This window comes from Sinocyclocheilus anshuiensis, unplaced genomic scaffold, assembly GCF_001515605.1.
Source record: "Sinocyclocheilus anshuiensis isolate Anshui unplaced genomic scaffold, SAMN03320099.WGS_v1.1 scaffold267, whole genome shotgun sequence".
Taxonomy (NCBI): domain Eukaryota; kingdom Metazoa; phylum Chordata; class Actinopteri; order Cypriniformes; family Cyprinidae; genus Sinocyclocheilus; species Sinocyclocheilus anshuiensis.
Genome location: NW_015552637.1, coordinates 711,756 through 729,726, shown reverse-complemented (window position 1 = coordinate 729,726; position 17,971 = coordinate 711,756). Strand labels below are relative to the sequence as shown.

The 17,971-nt window shown below is 35.4% G+C and overlaps 1 protein-coding gene across 1 annotated transcript in view; it reads right to left on the bottom strand.

The window, feature by feature from the left end:
• Positions 1 to 17,971, bottom strand: part of LOC107666725 (oxysterol-binding protein-related protein 10-like) — a 51,981-nt gene that overhangs the window by 9,795 nt on the left and 24,215 nt on the right. Inside the window, exons 6-7 of the mRNA XM_016458158.1 lie at positions 11,268 to 11,490; positions 10,913 to 11,055 (exon numbers count right to left, since the gene is read on the bottom strand). Coding sequence (XP_016313644.1) covers positions 10,913 to 11,055; positions 11,268 to 11,490 — 366 coding nt within the window. The remainder of the gene's footprint in view (positions 1 to 10,912; positions 11,056 to 11,267; positions 11,491 to 17,971) is intronic.

The window sequence follows — 17,971 nt, the reverse complement described above, 5'->3', positions numbered from 1 at the left end:
ATATTGTATCAAACATTTTTTTCTCTTAAAATGCTCATTAGTTTTAAGGCAACAGCGTGTCCAGTCTTGGGTGGCTAATGTAGTTGGTACCTCCTGCAATCGCTCATGCAAAAACATTACATTGTTCCTAATGCATAATGTAAAGAAGTGGTCCAGAAGCGCCTGCCCCAAAGCATCATGGGAAGTGTATAAAAAGCCCCTTCCTCTAAGGGCTCTACGTAGATAATGTTGACAGATGAGTAAAGCAGATCACATGATCCTCTCTCGGTGGATCACTCCTTTTTCCTTTCCAAGGCACATGAATGTGAGTAAGTGAGGGGCAGCAGATGGGATCTAAATGGATTATATGATTAGACTGTAAAGTAAAATAGTAGGGTTTTGTGAACAAGCCGTAATCCCCAAAGTAACGCTTACAACTGGGCACAAACCACTGCCTATGGCTCAATTTTATTAGATTCTCTTGCAAACCATTTATCATATTTCCCTTTCCTTCAGCGTTCTCTCTTAGCGGTAAAAAGGGAATATTGTGTTCCTGTAAAAAGTACAGGAGCTCATCGAGCCGGATGGGATGTCCTCATTTCGAGCTGCAGCGATCCACCTGAATATTTCATAGAAGAGCAGAGCACTTTCTCTCTCCCTTTACGTCATCACAGATATGATTAAATAAACACATGCGAATGAGGTCACATGCAAGGTCACACATCCAGCGTGACCACAAATCTATAACACAAATGCATCATCAATACTAAATACAATGTTCCATGCTGGCATCTTGTTCAATTAACTCTGGATACGGTACTCGGTACTGTCCTTGTATGATTCGCAAAGGACCATGTCAAGGACACTCGAAACAATTCATTTCTGTCCTCCTTTCTCTGTGGACGCTCAGTTGGGTGGTTTTGTTTTGTTGGAGTGTTTGGTAGCTACAGTAACTACTAGCCAAAAGTTGCATGTTGAGATTGTTTACGCAAATCAAATCAGAGTTAATTAAATACACAGCGATTTTAGAGATGCAGTGGAAAGAGAGTAGAATATGAAAAAAGTACCCAGATTTTTCACCTAGAAAACAATGAGATTGACTAGAGAGAAAATGGAGACTTTGTCTTCTAAAGACTTTTCTGTCAGAGAAAAATACTCCAGTAACCTCACTTTTCTCCTTTAAAGTTTCAGAAGAGTTCTTTATGTGTCAAACTGTGTCTGCAATCAAAAGTCAGAGATTTCTCATCAAATTCTACCAAAACCAAAGCTTTGTGATCCATATTAATTTTATAGCTCTATACGGAGTTAAAATGGTCTAATATTTGTTCCTTTTATTCCTCCTAAGGAAATTTTGAGAAACATCTGAGATGAAGTTGATACATACATAAGAACACCACTTTGTCACCTGAGCTTCTAAACAGCAACCTCTAAGCAATGGTATTTTCCACTGCTAGTCTTAATATGCAAAAATACTGGCATAAAAACATGACCAACATGAGCCAATAAAAACATTACAACAATGAATGAAATTTCCAACTTCCCTCACTCCCAGCATTCCAGAGAGTTACCCCTGCCTCTCGCCAACAGGATAAACATGCATCAAACTTACATTCATTTCAGGGCTGGTTCAGAAATACGCTCTTGGGTGTTCATCTCATAGTTTGACTATGGTGGTATCCACAAAACTCTCTCTTTCACGATCTCTCACTAACTCTGACACTCTTATCTGGCTGCCCAGCTGTCCCTGAGCCAAGGAAGCGCTGCTCCCTCCCACTCTGCCAGCCTGTACTCTCTCTCTCTCTCTCTCTCTCACTCTAATGCTGCCTCGATTCACCACAAACCGCTTGCTTAAAGTACAGCTGAACTTCATGAGGTTTGTTTGCTCAGGTCCATGGAGGATGGAGTTGACATTATAGTAGAGAGAGAGAGAGAGAGATCATGACCGGTGAAGAGATTAAATTGAGACCCTCCATATGACCTTCAATCTGTCAATGCCACTCCCACCTTAAATCACTTTCGTAGTGCATTTGCACCAATTCCACATCTGCCTCATCCCCATTATAATGCACACATGTCGAGCATCACCTCTGTTTCTCAGAGCAAGCACACAATGCTGAGGACGAGTGTAGTTAGCTGATCATGTTGAACAAATTTGGTTTCAGTCAGATTAAAGGCAAATTATTAAAATCAGTCACTCCCAGTTGACCAAACATCCACTTTAGTTATTGCTCCAACACTAGTTAACACACCGGCACTAGTTAACACAAGTATAAAAACAAACCCTTGTTGCATTACGGAAGTAATGCTTTAAATTTTAGGATTTCTCAAAGACACTTTTTTTATTTTAAATTTTAAAATGTGTAACTTTTTAAAGTAATGAACGTATAAATATACGGCATTGTTCAAATGTTTGGGGTCAGTGAGATTTTTTCAATTTTAAAGCTGCATTTATTTTATCAAAAAAAAAAAAATGCAGTAAAAACAGTATAAATTGTGAAATGTTTTTACAATTTAAATAAATATATTTGTAAAAATTATAAAATGCAATTTATTCCTTTGATGCCAAAGCTGAATTTCCAGCAGTCATTACTCCAGTCTCCAGTGTCACATGATCATTCAGAAATCATTCTAATATGCTGAACATTTATTATTATTATTATTATTATTAATGTTAAAAACATATGTTGTGCTGATTAATATTTCTGTGGAAACTGTTATACACTTTTCTTAGGATTCTTTGATGAAAACAAGGTTCAAAAGAACAGCATTTATTTGAAATAGAAATCTTTTGTATCATTATAAATATCTCTACTTTCACTTTTGATCAATTAAATGCATCCTAGCAGAATAAAAAATATGAATTTATTTAAAAAAGGAAAAAAAAGTCTCACTGAGCCCAAACTTTTGAACAGTAATGTATAAATGCAGTAAAGCAAGGAGAAAAAAAGAAACAACATCTGCCATGATGTTAGTACAGTTTGAGTTTGTGATGTGTTCAGTATCATTTGATCAGTATCATATGATGTGTTTAATCCTCGTGCGGTCCCATGACACGACCTGATCCACACAGGACTCCACGGGAACCTCCTGAACCTAGTGTGTGCATGCATATGTGTGTGTGTAGTATTTCATTATGCAACACTAGAATACTGCATATTGCACAGTATACAAAGTATGGTATACAGTAGTATGCTGTAGTCACCTGACCTCATTATACAATCTTAGAAAATGAAAAAAAAAAGGTCCATTGCATTTTTTATTAAATTTTATTTTGAGAAAACATTTTTGATTAAATCTTGACTGACATCACATCATCAATTTTCATTGGTTTTAATAGAAAAAAAACCTCAAACTACATACTGCATAAATAGTAAGAGTATAGTATGCTGTTCAGAACACAGCCTCATCACAGTGTGTGATGAGCAACAGAGGAAAGAAAAAAGGGGAGAGAAAATGAGAAAATCCCCTAGTCAGAGGATTAAGTGTGTACTATACACTTCACATTAGTCATTGGCATGATCTCAGATTATACTCAGCAATGTCTTTTGTTCACAAACACAACTCAAAGCACAACTCTGGCTCCAGGCTTCAGCTTAGCACACAGAGATGCTTTTTGTACACAATGCAATTAGGTCTATTATACACTCTAGATGAAATACAGTGGGGTTCAAAGGAGTTGTGAGATATGTGTGAAAATGCTTAGACTGCAAATGGTAAAAAGTCTGTAGTGGGAGACACTGTTTGTTGAAACCTTCCTTTTTAGGACTGATCATAAAAAATCAGCTGACTTTGGTCAGGTGACGTGACATCATGTTAGAGCTCCTGGGAAAACAGCATGAGCTGGTGGGAAAGCAGTGTTTAAAACAGCACCACCATCATGAATTAATAATCAGCGGCAGCACGTTGTCTTCAGGGACGCAGTAAATGGAAGTGCCCACGCACTGAGAACAAGATGAAACCACGTACCTGAGACAAAGAGCCTTTAATGAACTCTACCATATAAAATTATAATTGTCTGCAGAAACAAACAGATCTCAGGGGTGAATAAAATGATAATGAATAACACAACCATTTGAATTCACCATCCCAATCTTATTTAAAATAATAATAATAATAATAAAAACTTAAGTAAAATGTACTTTTTTTTGTGTGTGTGTGTGTGTGTGTGTAGGTTTGTATTTTTTTTTTTATATATATTATCAGTGTAATGTAAAATAATATAATAATTAAAAAAATGTAAAAAGTAAAATGTAGTTTATCGTTTAGCTTGTAGTTTTAAAATGTTACTACCACTACTACTACTACTAATATCTTCTATTAATAAATGTAAAGTAAAATAATTGAATACATTTTAAAATGTAATAAGTATATGTAGTTTGTAGTATACTTTATTAATATTAAAATGTATTAAACTATTTAACATTACATATATAAATTATGAATAGTACTAGTATTTTAAACACAAAGTTACTTTTTAAATGATTAAATATTATTTTTCATTATATCAATAAAATAATAATTTTAAAAACTTGAATTCTGAACTACATACTACTTTTTTACATTTTAAAATATTATAATATTATTTTACATTACATTGACAAAATATTATTATTAGTAGTAGTATCTTAAAAACTTACAGTACAAACTACATTTACATTATACAATTTAAAATATTATTATAAAATTATTTTATATTACATTGATATAATAATAATAATAATAATAATAATAATAACAACATTTAGCTTATTTACTGCCATAGTATAAGAAAACTGAATAATTGTAGTAATAAATTACTGGCAAATTAAAGAAAAAAATACAAGAAAATGTACTCAATGTAACTAATAAAATCACATTTAGATATTTTTTTAAAGAAACTGAACAACTGTAATAGCAAGTGCAATTATAACTGCAGAAAAAAACAGAATTTTTTTCAGGGTTTTTTTTTAATGTCTTTTTTCTCTTTTAGTTCAATGCTCATCTATAAAACAACACACAATGAATTAGTGAATCATAATCACTGGAATCAAAATCTGAACCAGAAATCAATAAATTCCTCATGATTCCCATGTAACCCCTGCCTTAGCTATGGCCTAGTATGACTGGTCAACTGACCGCTGTTAAATCTTTTCCATTTCCAAGCACACAAATCCAAACCCTCCGTGTTGTGCCTCTGAGAGTGTTACCTTTCGTCCCCAGCAGAGATGAGGACATATGATTGCCTTCTAGCCACACACACACACACACACACACACACACACCAGCACCCATCCACACACCGATTTGAATCTCGACAAGGATTTGCACCGATGCCTCTCCTGTCAAACATCTGGGATATGTATGCTTGATGGGCCATGTCTCATAGCTCGGGTTTGTTTTTCTGCTCCCTGCAGTTTTGCTGCCGTTATTTTCCTCTGACAGCGCAGAAGAGCGAGCTGTCAGACCATGAACAGACAGGAAAGAAAGGCACGCTGGTCCATAGACAACACTGAGATCTCTCTCTCTCTTCTTGAGACTGCTGACAGCCTCATTTCAATCCCAGTTTTCCAAGAATCCAATAAAAACATTGTCTTAAAAAAATAACCATTAAATGCTTTGTGTACATTACACAAACTCCTTCCCAGACAGCTTTATACAGTCGTGACTGCTAGTCGTGACTGCTTTTCTCTGCAGTTCACGTGTAATCTTCAATCACTGCAATCCTTTCTGCTCTCTGCTTTCCTCTACTGGTGATTGCGATGAAGTACAACCATTCTAATAATGAAAACAATAGGCAATCTGCCACAAGAGATCTTATTAGGTTTCATTTACACGAGAGCAAACACAATTTGCAGGTGCAAAGGTACGTGTTTGTCAATTAAAAGATTCAGTATCACATTCAGACAAATGCTTTGGCGTTTGGCCAGCGGTGATAAAAGAGAAGCCCTTTCGCTCCAGTCCGCAGCGCAGCCAAGATTTATAACCTCTCGAGCAGCACTGTTGTTTTACAGCTTGTCTCACTGTTTCTGCATTCAGACAAGAAGAATCACTGGGACGGCTGCTGAATAAATCACTTGGCTAATCATTTGTTGTGTTCCCCCGATCCTTGAGCAATCCCCGTGAATTTTAAACTGTTACGGCTGAACCACCGGCCAGGCGTTTCTCATCGGGTGAGTAGCTACGCCATCGACCCATGGCCCTGTCTGTCAAAATTAATTACAATATCCCAAACTTGTTCAGAATAAGTAATGATGCATTCTGATGAGTCTGCTTTAATAACAAGATTGGAATTCTAAAATATAAATTTAAATAAATATTCCACTTGCTAGGTCAAGGTCAATGTATTATAAATGTTATACAGCAGTTAGTTCCAGGCAACTGCTCATATAACAGAACTGGATTGCTTTAATTAAAAATTAAATACAAAATAAAATATCGGAACATGAGTATTATGTCATAATTTGCTCTCATTTCAAATACAATGGGGAAATTTCATATAAGGGGAAGCTTCATATAAATCAGGGATGACCTAAAATATTAGCTTGAAACAAACCATATCGACAGATTTTCATTTTCATCTTTTTCTGATGTTTGTTAATGGTCACGACATGCACATGACCTAATCTTCTTTTTTTATTATTTACTGTATATATATATTTTTTTTAAAATTAATTATAAGCTTTTATAATTATAAACTCACAAACCCCAGCTTGGGAAACCCTGATATACTGTAAGTGATCCACAAGAGGTGCATGCTATAATGCGTGCCATGAAAAGACTAAAATTTAAGTTGTTATTCATGGATAACTTTCCCCTCCAACGGGTTGTTACCCATTATACAGAGAGTTGAACCCAAGAATTGGATCAGTCTGATTTGTTAACAAATCATTCAGAACTGTTTTGTAAACTATATCAAACAATTCACTCAAAAGAATGGTTCATTTGTAAACAGTGTGAGAATTGAGAGCTAGGGTGGATGTCATTTTTTTTTTCAGTGAATAATGACAGTTCATCCAAAAATAACTTTGGCAGCAGCTAATTGATGCTATTTACACTACATATAAATAGTGATAGATTCTATTAGTACTATGCAAAAATAGCAGTATTTTCTTTGCAATAAGTGTAAATAGTAGTTAGATGCTATTTATACTTCTTAGTGTAAAGTGGCAGATATTTGCACCTCAGTATTGTAGTACATTATAAAACAGTATGCTTTTTGATTATCTACTTATTTTTTATTGAAAATAAATACCTTTCCGATATGATGTGTGATGAAAAAATGGAGAAGAACAAGTTTGGCAAAAGGCGGATTCAAACTCGGGTTCATCGCATCAAAAAGTTACTGCTACGCACTTTACTACCTATGCCACTGCAGCTGCTGTTTACCAGGTGTTTTTTGTAGTCTTGTCTAGCCCAAGCACACGCTGGTGGGTGGAGTTAATGTAAATAGCATATTAGTGTATAATACGGTTGAACCACTGATGTCACGTGGACTATTTTATTGGTGCCCTTACTACCTTTTTGGGCCTTAAACATAGTAGTTGCGTTGCTGTCTGCAGGGTCAAAAAGCTCTTGGATTTCATCAAAAATATCTTAATTTGTGTTCCGAAGATGAGCGAAGGTCTTACGCGTTTGGAACGACATGAGGGCGAGTAATTAATGACTGAATTTTCATTTATTGTTTACAATTCATATAGACTACTTCAATGCTACTTTAAGTCTTTCTTTTAAGCTCTTTCACATATTGAAAACAGCAACCAGGATTTTCGTTTGGAACGAAATAAGGGTGAGTAAATGATGACCAGCTTTTCATTTGTAGATGAACTATTCCTTTAATTCCCACAGCAGCTGAAGTGGCTTTTTGCAGCTGGCAATAACATTACGCAGCGCGAAAGCTTCAGATAATTATGTATCTCCAGGGCTACAATACACACAGTGTGATAAAAGATCACCAGAGCACTCCTGCGTGACGTGGCCACAATCCACTGTGCCACACAGAATCCATACAGCAACACACTGCACTCCCGAAAAAGGAGGCGCCTGCAGCCGGATCTCAAATGCAGTATGATGGGATTGATTGATGGAGCTCATACAAACTCATTTCAGACCACAGATACAGTCTGCGCTGGCACAGTTTCATGCCCAGATAATCCATGAGCCATGCAGTCGATGCTGATGTTGCGTCTGTTAAAATTGCATTCGGTGCTGGACGCACCTTAAAATAACTGAAGAACACATGTGCCATGCATTTGCTTTACACTTCAGCATCATGTCATCATCACCTTCTTGATTTTCAACAGTGCGAACTGAGTCATTTAAAGGTTTAATGGTATGAGTCACAACGTTAAATTAATTAGATACATTATCGCGAGTATATCAGAGAAAAAACGAATTTGTAGCACAGATTCTGTCTGCTGCATTCTGGGAGCATGTTCGTCCTCACAGGGAGCCGATTTAATGACAAGCACACACAAAGCAACCGCAAAATGAATTAGCTCCCTTCAGGCATACGCGCACACACAAATTAACGTGTATTTATACATACGCCACCGTGTGTGTGCAAACAAACAGTTGCACACGCTTGCGTCCAAGAAACAGCAGCCCAGAGAAGCGCAGGCGGATAAAAGGTTTCCAAGAGGGACGACTGACTCATTCAGGGCACCAGAGGGATTGTGGGTATCCTCAGTCACCCGGCCACAGATGCTAAAACTAGAACACGTCCAATTAGTGCTCCTCTTCCAATCCTTCACTGTAGAAGCCTGGCAGGCGCACGCACAATAGCACAGACACATATTTGAAACTTTTCAAAGACGTGTCTACTCTACGGGAGACTTTAAATGAGTCAGAGACCATTCTGATTTTTTGGGCTATTATCAGAAAACTGAACGGATCCCGGTGACAGATTTTACCCTTGAAAGATCATCTCCCTTTTAAAGTGATAAGTAGCTTGTCACAGAGCTGCCAGTTTCAGAATGATAATGATGGGTGTAATGATGACTATATTGCAGGGGCGTTTCTTTGAGGAGGCGAGGGTGAAAGTGCCGCCTCAGAAATTTGGATGAGAAGTCTATTGCAAAAACAAAGTAAAATGAAATCCAAGACCACATAATGTCTAAAGTACTAATTTTTCTAAAGTAATGCTGTCCAACAGTGACAGTAACAGATACATTTTCAGAAAGTGTCATAGATATAAAACATAATATATCTGCATTTCTGAGTACCTCTGTGACCTAATAAAATGAAATACAAGATCATATACGAGGACAAATAATATATAAACTATGTAGTAACATTGTCCAACAGTGACAGCAATGAATAAAATTTCAGGCAGGGAATAGAATAGAATAGAATAGAATAGAATAGAATAGAATAATTCAATAAAAATAAATTCAATAAAAAATTTAATTAAATTAAATAAAAAATAACATTAAAATAAATAAATAATAAAATAAAATGTAAAGTAAAATAAATTAAAATAAAATAAAATGTTATGAAAAAACATAATATATCTGCATTTCTGAGTACCTCTGTGACAAAATAAAATGAAACGAGATCATATACGAGACCAAATAAATATGCAGTAACTGCATATTTAGTTACTACTAATATGCAGTATGCAATATGCAGTAACATTGTCCAAAAGTGACAGCAATTGATCAAATTTCAAGCAAGGAATAGAATAGAATAGAATAGAAAAATTAAATTAAAAATAAATTAAATACAAATTAAATTAAATTAAATTAAATTAAAAGAAAAGAAAAAATAAAGAAAATATTTAATAAAATGTAAAGTAAAATAAATTAAATAAAATAGTACTGCTATCTACAGTGGCAACTGCTATATAGAATGTAAAAGATGTTAGAAAAAACATAATATATGTGTGTTTGTGAGTACCTCTGTGTCTTTGAGCCGTTCATTGTTCCTGTGAAGTGGAGAGTGGGGCTGATGTCTAGTTGAGGTGTTGTTATGTGTCAATTCTCCAATCTTCACATGGCCTTCTGAGGCGGTTTTGGGCCTTGACCAATTAGAGACGTTATCTGCACACAGGATGATATCTGTTATCTTACACAGCAATTAAAATTAATTAAAAAATTCACCATTAAGAAAATTTGTGGACATTGAGCTTCAAATTATGTTTGCTATAAATCAAACAATAATATTATGTGATGTAACAAGAGGACACATTTTGGCACACCGCACTAACACACATCACACATTTCAGAAGAGACAGACAGTGCCATATTCTTGCCTGTATTCGATCCCTGCATGTGGCTGTGGGTGATGTGTTGGGCCGCCTGGCACACGTTGTGCTGAAGGATACTCAGAAATAATATATAAACTATGTAGTAACATTGTCCAACAGTGACAGCAATGAATAAAATTTCAGGCAGGGAATAGAATAGAATAGAATAGAATAGAATAGAATAGAATAATTCAATAAAAATAAATTCAATAAAAAATTTAATTAAATTAAATAAAAAATAACATTAAAATAAATAAATAATAAAATAAAATGTAAAGTAAAATAAATTAAAATAAAATAAAATGTTATGAAAAAACATAATATATCTGCATTTCTGAGTACCTCTGTGACAAAATAAAATGAAACGAGATCATATACGAGACCAAATAAATATGCAGTAACTGCATATTTAGTTACTACTAATATGCAGTATGCAATATGCAGTAACATTGTCCAAAAGTGACAGCAATTGATCAAATTTCAAGCAAGGAATAGAATAGAATAGAATAGAAAAATTAAATTAAAAATAAATTAAATACAAATTAAATTAAATTAAATTAAATTAAAAGAAAAGAAAAAATAAAGAAAATATTTAATAAAATGTAAAGTAAAATAAATTAAATAAAATAGTACTGCTATCTACAGTGGCAACTGCTATATAGAATGTAAAAGATGTTAGAAAAAACATAATATATGTGTGTTTGTGAGTACCTCTGTGTCTTTGAGCCGTTCATTGTTCCTGTGAAGTGGAGAGTGGGGCTGATGTCTAGTTGAGGTGTTGTTATGTGTCAATTCTCCAATCTTCACATGGCCTTCTGAGGCGGTTTTGGGCCTTGACCAATTAGAGACGTTATCTGCACACAGGATGATATCTGTTATCTTACACAGCAATTAAAATTAATTAAAAAATTCACCATTAAGAAAATTTGTGGACATTGAGCTTCAAATTATGTTTGCTATAAATCAAACAATAATATTATGTGATGTAACAAGAGGACACATTTTGGCACACCGCACTAACACACATCACACATTTCAGAAGAGACAGACAGTGCCATATTCTTGCCTGTATTCGATCCCTGCATGTGGCTGTGGGTGATGTGTTGGGCCGCCTGGCACACGTTGTGCTGAAGGATACTCAGGCATTCTCCCAGACAGCTGAGTGTGGCTGCAGACGTGGCTTTGAGCAGGAGCAGGTCCTGGTCCAGGGAGGACAGCGGCCCGCGGCTCGGCAACGACTCGATGGAATTCACCAGGTTCTTCTGTTGGCCTTCTGCCTGGGACATGACCTAAAAAAAAAACGATCAACTGAAAGCCTTCTCATCAATTCCATTTGGACTTCTAAAACATCTTAATTAAATCAATTCGAACAGCACACATTTGTATTTAGAGCTACTTGAGTTGGGCTTTCTATTATCCACAGAACAGCCCTCCAGTAAATGAATCCTTGATTAGAATGCACTTAAAAACTGTACAAAATTAGTTCTATCATGACAACCCTCGAAGGGTTTGGTATGGTAATGTACATGACAATGTTAATGTGTTTGGTCTTGGCAGAGTAGATCTGCTGCGGCATAGCAGGTAGAGACTTGATACTGCTAATACATCCACAACATGCTGCTGTGAGCATATAAGAAATACTGCTGCTGCACATATAACATATATGAAAACCCCCATAGGTAGCATATATGGATCATCCCATAGCAGATCTATACAGGTGGAGCTGGGGAAGGTGGAGGGTTTCTGAAGTGTGCTGCAACTGCTACAGCAAGAACTAGCCAAGTATTTGAATGTTGAGCAGCAAGCTCATTGGCTGCTGATACAAAAAGAACCAATCAGCTTTGCCATGTGAATAATGTCATTATGTCAGATTGAGTTAGACCTGTCTAGATCGGACTGCACCATCTAGAGTTTCATGATAGAACTTTGGATTTCTGTAATATTTACACAGGCACACACTGCCAGCTTGTACACAGCATTTGTACAGCATCTTATTTTACTCCTGTAGAGTGAAATATTTCTGTTTCAATCTTAATATTCAGTTAGAAAAAAATAGGGCAGGACCTAATTGTATTCATTATGAAATGATTAGATCATTAAAAGTAGGTGTTCCAAAAGGAAAGTAATTTCAGACCCCGGAGCAAGTTTTGATTAGACTTTTTTTTGGAACAATGGACACATATATTATCATTATTTTTATATCTACTGTATAGTCAATTTTAATTTCATACTGACTTGAATTACAAAGTAATGTAAAATCTAACATTATTATAAAAATGGATGGACAACTGATGGAAGAATCTATCTATCTATCTATCTATCTATCTATCTACCTACCTACCTACGTCTATTAATCTTGTGGCTGTGGAAACTTTAATACATTTATACATTCATATACACATATATACTTACACATATATTATACAAGAATATTATGCAGCACAACTGTTCAACATTGATAATAATAACAACGTTGATGTTTTTAACCATCAAATCAACATTAGAATAATTTCTGAAGGATCATGTGACACTGAATATTGGAGTAATGGACTGGAGTAACTGAGCTTTGCCAACACAGGAAAAAATTACATTTTTAAATATATTAACATAGCATTTACTGTTAACAATATAACAAATGGTTAATGTTGTAATATTTACAGTTTTTTTTTTAAATACATGCTGTCTTCGTGTGCACATATACACACATAATTGTTTTTATCAATTGTCATGTGATGTGCTTAAAATGACAATAAAGTTGACTTTGATTAAATCACAACGAAATAAAATAATACATATTGAGGTAAAGAAGAAATGAGAAGTATAGTACAATAATCTAATCCAGGGGATTGTATTCCAGGTGTCTGATTTAGAAAAGATTGAGACACCTGCAATCCTCGCGGAGTGAAAGTAATCTCCAGGATTAGCTCAATCCTATCTTCCTCTCTGCACAAGTGTTTAAACAAACCACATGCTGTCAACTGCAAATCCCAGAGACAGAGAATATATGACATATTTGGGTGTATGTTGCTGAGTTTACCCTTATTAGGTGTTTATGAAAACTCTAATGTGCATTAAGTAGGGGATGTTTTGTGATCATGAAGCGAGACGTGAGGGAAAGTTTGTAGTGTTTGCCACCTCCGTTTGAGTCCGTCATGAAGGTAATGACCATGGGCTTTTGTGGTGGTGTGGATATTGAGCAGCTCTAATGAAAAGCAGACAGATAGCTGAAAGTTGCAGGATGTGACTCATCACTGTAGGTCGCTCAGTACACACATATTTCTCTCTCTCTCCTCCCTCCATTCCAACACTTCAGTGATTGCAACACTATTACAGCACAGCTGTAGTTTTAACGGAGGAAACTTACACTCTTAAAAGGAACATTAGAGTCTCCTCAAGATATCTGTTTCTCTGAAACAGCTAAGATTTTATCTAAATATAATAATAAACACTCAGAAACAAATAAGATTATATAAAAGATGTACATACACTTTTCAAAAGTTTGGGGTCTGTAAGTTTTTTTTTTCTTTTTTGAAAAGATTTTATGCTCAAAAAGGTTGCATTCATTTGATTAAAAATACAGTAAAAACAAATATTGTGAAATATTATTGCAATTTAAAATAATTGTTTCTGTTTTAATATATTTTAAAATGTAATTTATTCCTGTGAAGCAAAACTGAATTTTCAGCAGCCATTACTCCATTTTAGTGTCACGTGAACTTTCAGAAATCACTCTAATGGCGATTTGGAACATTTATTATTATTATCCATGTTGAAAACAGTTGTGCTGCTTAATATCTACAGTGTAAACTGGGACACACATTTCCTGGGATTCTCTGATAAATTGAAAGTTCAAAGGAACATTATTTATATTAAGATATCATTTGTAACATTGCAAGTCCTTACTGTAATTTCTGATCAATTTAATGCATCCCAGCTGAATAGAGGCATCAATGTATTTAAAAAAAAATTAATAAAACCTACTAGAAGGAAACTTTTGAACAGTAGTGTATGAAAATACACAAAATTAACCTTTTAAGGCAATAATTCATTGAAAATATTAAAGTTCTGCCATTATTACTCACTCTTGTTGTTGAAAAAACCCATAGGTTGCTTAAAATGTTACATAGAAAAGGGTGAAATTTCAAAGACAAAAAAAGTCATACAGGCTTAAAACAATCTAAAGGTGAGTAAATGATGACAGAACTGTTGTTTTCAGGTAAACTATCCTTTTAAATGTGGTTTGACAGGTTAGACTGTGTTTGGTCCCACAGACATTGACGTCATCTTTAAATAATTCACTGAAACAGGGATATCACTACCAGCTCTCTCTGCGACAAGCAAAATACTTTTGGGATTTCTATAATAACTGTCCTGTCTGTCTGCTACAGCATGGCAAACTTTGAGCACAGAAGAGATTTTGCGGTTGCTCATAACCCAGCTCTCATGAAAAATTGATCTGTCTCTTTATACTCTCTCCTTGATCCATTTCTCTTTTTTAGTGAGTATTAAAGGAAAGAGACGGGCATCACAGCTGTCATCTGCTCTCAGCACAGAATTCCCATGGACCCCTGCGCACAGGTTCAGTACTGATCAAGATTCAGGAGCTGAGAGATCACACACACTCAAAACTGTTGTATAATGCTGAGAGAAAAATACTAAAATAGCATTAAAGTGATAGTTCACCCAAAAATTTACTCTCCCTCATGTCGTTCCAAACCTGTATGACTTTCTTTCTAGCATGGAACACTAAAGACGAACATATGAAGAATGTAATCAGTGTTTAGCACATTAATAATGCTAATGCAGGTGACTCAGGTTTGGGTCTGGCTTAGGCATGGGCCGATTACCGGTTTCAAGGTATACCGTGATTTGAAAATGTCATGGTTTCAAAACCGCTAATATTTTCCATTATACCGTTCCTGCGGTATGCGCTGTTTTTCATGTCCTCCTCAAAGATTGAAAGTGTAGGAATCCCTCAGGCTGAGTGCAGTGTAGAGAGTAAAGCCTCGTACACACCGGGACGATTATCGCGCGCACTTATCGCCGATGTTTTTCGACGAGTCTTTTGTGTTCATACCCAAGCGATTTTCGCAAGTGATGAGCCGAGTGAACGTGCAAATTCACTCCCTGACATTAGATGGCGCTTAATGAAAAACAGAAATACCCCGGTACACATCGAATCCTATTTGATCTGCAATTCCTCTCCATAACAACTCCCTCTTATCGAGATTTTTGTAGTCGCTGTTGCGTTTGTCATAAAGCCCTTTGTGTTCAGACACCAATGAGACCAGCAGCTCTACATTCATCTTGCCTCGATGCATCTTCTTGGTCTACTTACTTCCTCTTTGTCGTTAGGTATCAATGTGTGCTCAGCAAGACCGTTTTGTGCTTGAGCGCCACCAAGTCGTGTTACTGTAACTTCAGCAGCTGCAGGCACGTGAACAAAAGCGCCAATTTCATTGGTCGGCCAGTTTTTAACGCGTGCGTCAAACCAAAAAAAACGAGCCCGAGGCGTTTTAAAAAAAATTACGCTTTTACACCTCGCGTTTTGGCGCCCTTTGTTTAGTCACGAGGCGTTAAATGCCGGCGATAATCGTGCGCGATTTTCGTCCCGATGTGAACAAGCCTTAACATGACCCTCCTCCTCCTGTTGGTGCGAGCGAGCGTTCAGTCACGTGTGTGTAGGATGGCTTCCCCTGGAACTTACGCGATCGGCAACCGGACGTTTTTTGTCTTATTGCAAGCAACTCGTCTCTGTTCTGGACTTGCACAAACTGCGTTGCAATGCAATCGTTTTCCAAAATGTCATTTATGTGAAAATATGAAGTCTGTAAACGCCCGTTAACACAGGCCAGAGACGTTGAAGACGGACACACAGAGAAAAATACTGTAGCAGGCAGATCACTCACTGTTCATGATGCACGAACTATTGGAAGAAAATCCTCAAATATTGATTTGGGGGTTCAATATGAATGTGTTTCTGAGGGGAACTGACTGTCTTCAGAAACACTTTTACGTGGTATTTTCTTTTCATCTCGTCTCTATAGTTCATATTAAAGCAGTGTTTTAGCGCAGCGCTGCTTTGTTTACAGCGGTAACCAAGGAAACGCTGTATCTGGTGTTCCATGAGCGCCTCCTGCTGTCAGAGAGTGAATCTGCGTCTCATTCAGAGCTTCTGCTGTTTGTTTCATTCAGGCATGTAGTATAATTTCACAAAGCTAGTCAGAACATTCTGTTTTTGCTTCAAATTTGGTTATTAAATCAAATTATGTATATGAAATTATATAACTAAATTATATGAAATTATATAAATGATATGTATATTAATTTTATAACTAAAATTAAATAACTGTAATTACAGATTTAGGTTAAATAAAGATGTCAGTCTTTATTTTTCTTCTTTTTAGGAAACAAATCAAAGAAAAAATAAACAAATTCTACTGTTCCTAATATTCTGTATGTTGCTCAAAAACAAAATATATTGTGTTCAGCGGAAAAAAGTTTTTTTTAGTTTTTTTTTACTCAATCATTTAAAAATAACACATTTTAGAGCTGTAACGACAACACCGTGAAACTGTGATATTTGTACTTAAGGTTATCATACCGTCAAAATCTCATACCAGCCCATGCCTACTCTGGCCTTACCCATAATTCCTTTAAGAGTATATAGTAATCCATTATTTAAGAGTAAGCAAGAGTATAATGGTTTGTCTTCTATACTCTTGAGGTTTTTACTATATTCTTGAAGTACTGACAGAAAGCACAGATAATTTTAGCACACCTCTCAGGGCGTGTTACTCATGTAACGATATTGTAGAATGAACAGAAAATCAATTCCTTGTACTCCAGCTCTTTTTTCCTCTCGTCTGTCTTTGTCGTGTATTTTTAATTTTTCTCCGTCAAAATGTTCATAGTCAGAAAGGTTACAGTTCTCTCAGTCACTCTCCATCACTGTCACTTTTACACACACACACATCTTTTTTTTCTCGCATGTGCTCTTAAAGGACATGCAATGTCACTGGAACTTAATTTAACTTTGGCTACAAAATAAATACATTTGGAAAGCACAAAGTTTGGGGTCTTTTAGCCTCACCAAATGCTCACCAGTTCTGCATTTATTTGATCAAACAAATGAAAAAGTCATTTGTGAAATATTTTAGAAATAAATTACTGTTTGCCGTTTCATTATATTCATCATTTTGATATGCTGATTTGGTGCTCAAGTAACATTTCTTAATTATTACGAATGTTGAAACTGTACTGCTTACATTTTTTTTTTTTTGCAGAAACTATGATCCTTTTTTTTTTAAAGATTCCTTGATAAATAGAACACAGAACAACATTAATTTGAGACAGAAATAGTTTGTTATATTGTTATTTGTCTATACTGTCACCTTCGATCAATTTTATGCATACTTGCTGAATAAAATTAAAAGTTATTAAAAGTAAAATTAAAAGTAATAAAATTTAAATCCTAAAAAAAAGGAAAGAAACACCTTTCTGACCCCACATTTTTTTTTGCTCTAAATTTGTAGCATAATGTGCAGACATGCTTTTACATACAAATATTCAACTTTGCCTTAGGTATTCACTCTGGTAGCTTTGCTGAATCAAACCATCAGCTAATTTACTTTACAGTATGTACCAAAAAGAAGGTGTTGGCAAAAAGAGGGTCAAATAAAAGTAAACAAGGCCACATACGGTTTTCTTTCAGTTAGATATACAAATCCTGTTATGCAAAAAAAAAAAAAAAAAAAAAATTTTCCCAAA